Source organism: Orycteropus afer, unplaced genomic scaffold, assembly GCF_000298275.1.
Source record: "Orycteropus afer afer isolate SDZICR_OR568_19922 unplaced genomic scaffold, OryAfe1.0 scaffold00063, whole genome shotgun sequence".
Classification (NCBI taxonomy): domain Eukaryota; kingdom Metazoa; phylum Chordata; class Mammalia; order Tubulidentata; family Orycteropodidae; genus Orycteropus; species Orycteropus afer.
Window position 1 is genome coordinate 4,837,102 of NW_006921650.1, and position 1,656 is coordinate 4,838,757.

General features: G+C 31.1%; 1 protein-coding gene across 1 annotated transcript in view; it reads left to right on the forward strand.

Moving 5' to 3' along the window:
* TFPI2 (tissue factor pathway inhibitor 2) overlaps positions 1-152 on the forward strand; it is a 4,218-nt gene extending 4,066 nt beyond the window's left edge. The window contains exon 4 of the mRNA XM_007939851.1: positions 70-152. Within this exon, the coding sequence (XP_007938042.1) occupies positions 70-152 (83 nt within the window). The remainder of the gene's footprint in view (positions 1-69) is intronic.
* Positions 153-1,656: the final 1,504 nt, after the last annotated feature.

The window sequence follows — 1,656 nt, forward strand, 5'->3', positions numbered from 1 at the left end:
GGATGTGGTGATTTATAGTTACCCTAAAGAGGAGACAAATGGCATTTATTGTTATTTTGTTGACTTTAGCCTTGAAGAAGGAAAAGAGGAAGAAGATACAAAAGGTACTCTTTGCCAACAGACGCCTGAAAATTCGGAAGAAGGAATTTTAAACATTTTTCCTGTGTGTAATTTTGTGAATGTTTATTGCCTTTGCGGTGAAGTCTGAAGGAATCATCTGGTAGCATGAGAAAACAGATCAGCTGTGATTTATTCACCAGTTTTATTGATTCAAGTTATATTTTATATTTGTGTATTTTTATACATAACTAACTGCTATTCAAATGTGAATCTGTCATTTTTAGTTTATAGTTCAACTGTTGTTTTTTGTGTGTGTGAGATTGAATTCTTGTCGTACTTAAAATATAAAAGCAAATATGTTGACTCACCCAGTACTTGGGGCTGCTAGACCTAATTTTGGAAGATAACAGTAACTGAAATAGCATAAGACATATAATCATGTGCTTTTAACATGTGTGGGTATAAAAAGACATGGCACATACATTTCATTTTGCATTTAAAAGTTGGATTCTATTTAGGCTTAAGAGGAAAAGTTGACATTTTACCAACACTTTAAAAAATATCCCAAGAGCTATTATGTAGACACTACTTACTATAGCCCCATTTCTGTTGGGCCAGATTGTGGTTTCAAAAATAAGGGTATTTATTTAAAAGACAGTACAACAACTTTCTTGAATAAATTAAAATGCTAAATTTAGTAAATTCAGTAAAGTCAGAAATGTTCTTTTCTGGGGAAAAAATAATTGTATCTCTCTAACTATTTTTATCTATCTACTACCTATCTCTATAGACTCACATGTATATGTTTGTGTATGCATACAGATAGATGGGTTTTAAAATTTTTCCTGTTGTTTTCTAAACCATAACGGAATGCAGACCACTAAAGTTGTTAAATTTTATGTACTTTTTTAAGGTGTTTATTTACATTGCAACAGAAACCATGAATGAATTTAATATTTTAAATTGCACAAATAAATTTTTCTTAACAAATATTTCCATTCCAGTGAGATAGTTTCTTTTTCTTTCTCTGTTATATGTATATCAATTCTTAGAATTTCTTGGCAAAATTAACATGTTTAAAAGTATACCCTTCTATCAAAGCACTTTCCCTTTGTTCCACAAATCCCTCTTTGAAGTATCCATCCCAAAGTTATTGTGATAAAAATACAAAATGTTATATACCTGAGGACATTCATTGATGCATTTGGAATAACTGAAGACTGGAAACAAATTAGATGCTCATTATTAGGGGATTGATTAAAGAAATTATGAATGAGAGATGAGGAAATTACATACGGATATCGCCTGATTCCCAGGATACATTAAAAAAGGGCAGAGTCTCCTACAGTGTGAATAAGCACACACATATACACATAAACATTGAAGAAATTAGAAGAATGTTCAAAGCAGTTTCCTTTAGAAAGAGGGAAGGAAACAGAGTAGAATGAACAGGTGTGGAAATGAAATTTCTGTGGATATGCCTTGTCATAAGTTTTGATATTGGGCCCTGTGCATGTTTTACATAATTAATAATAAATAAAAAAATTTTACAAAAAGCATTCCCTTAGAAAGTGAAAACAAGCCAAAGCAATTGCA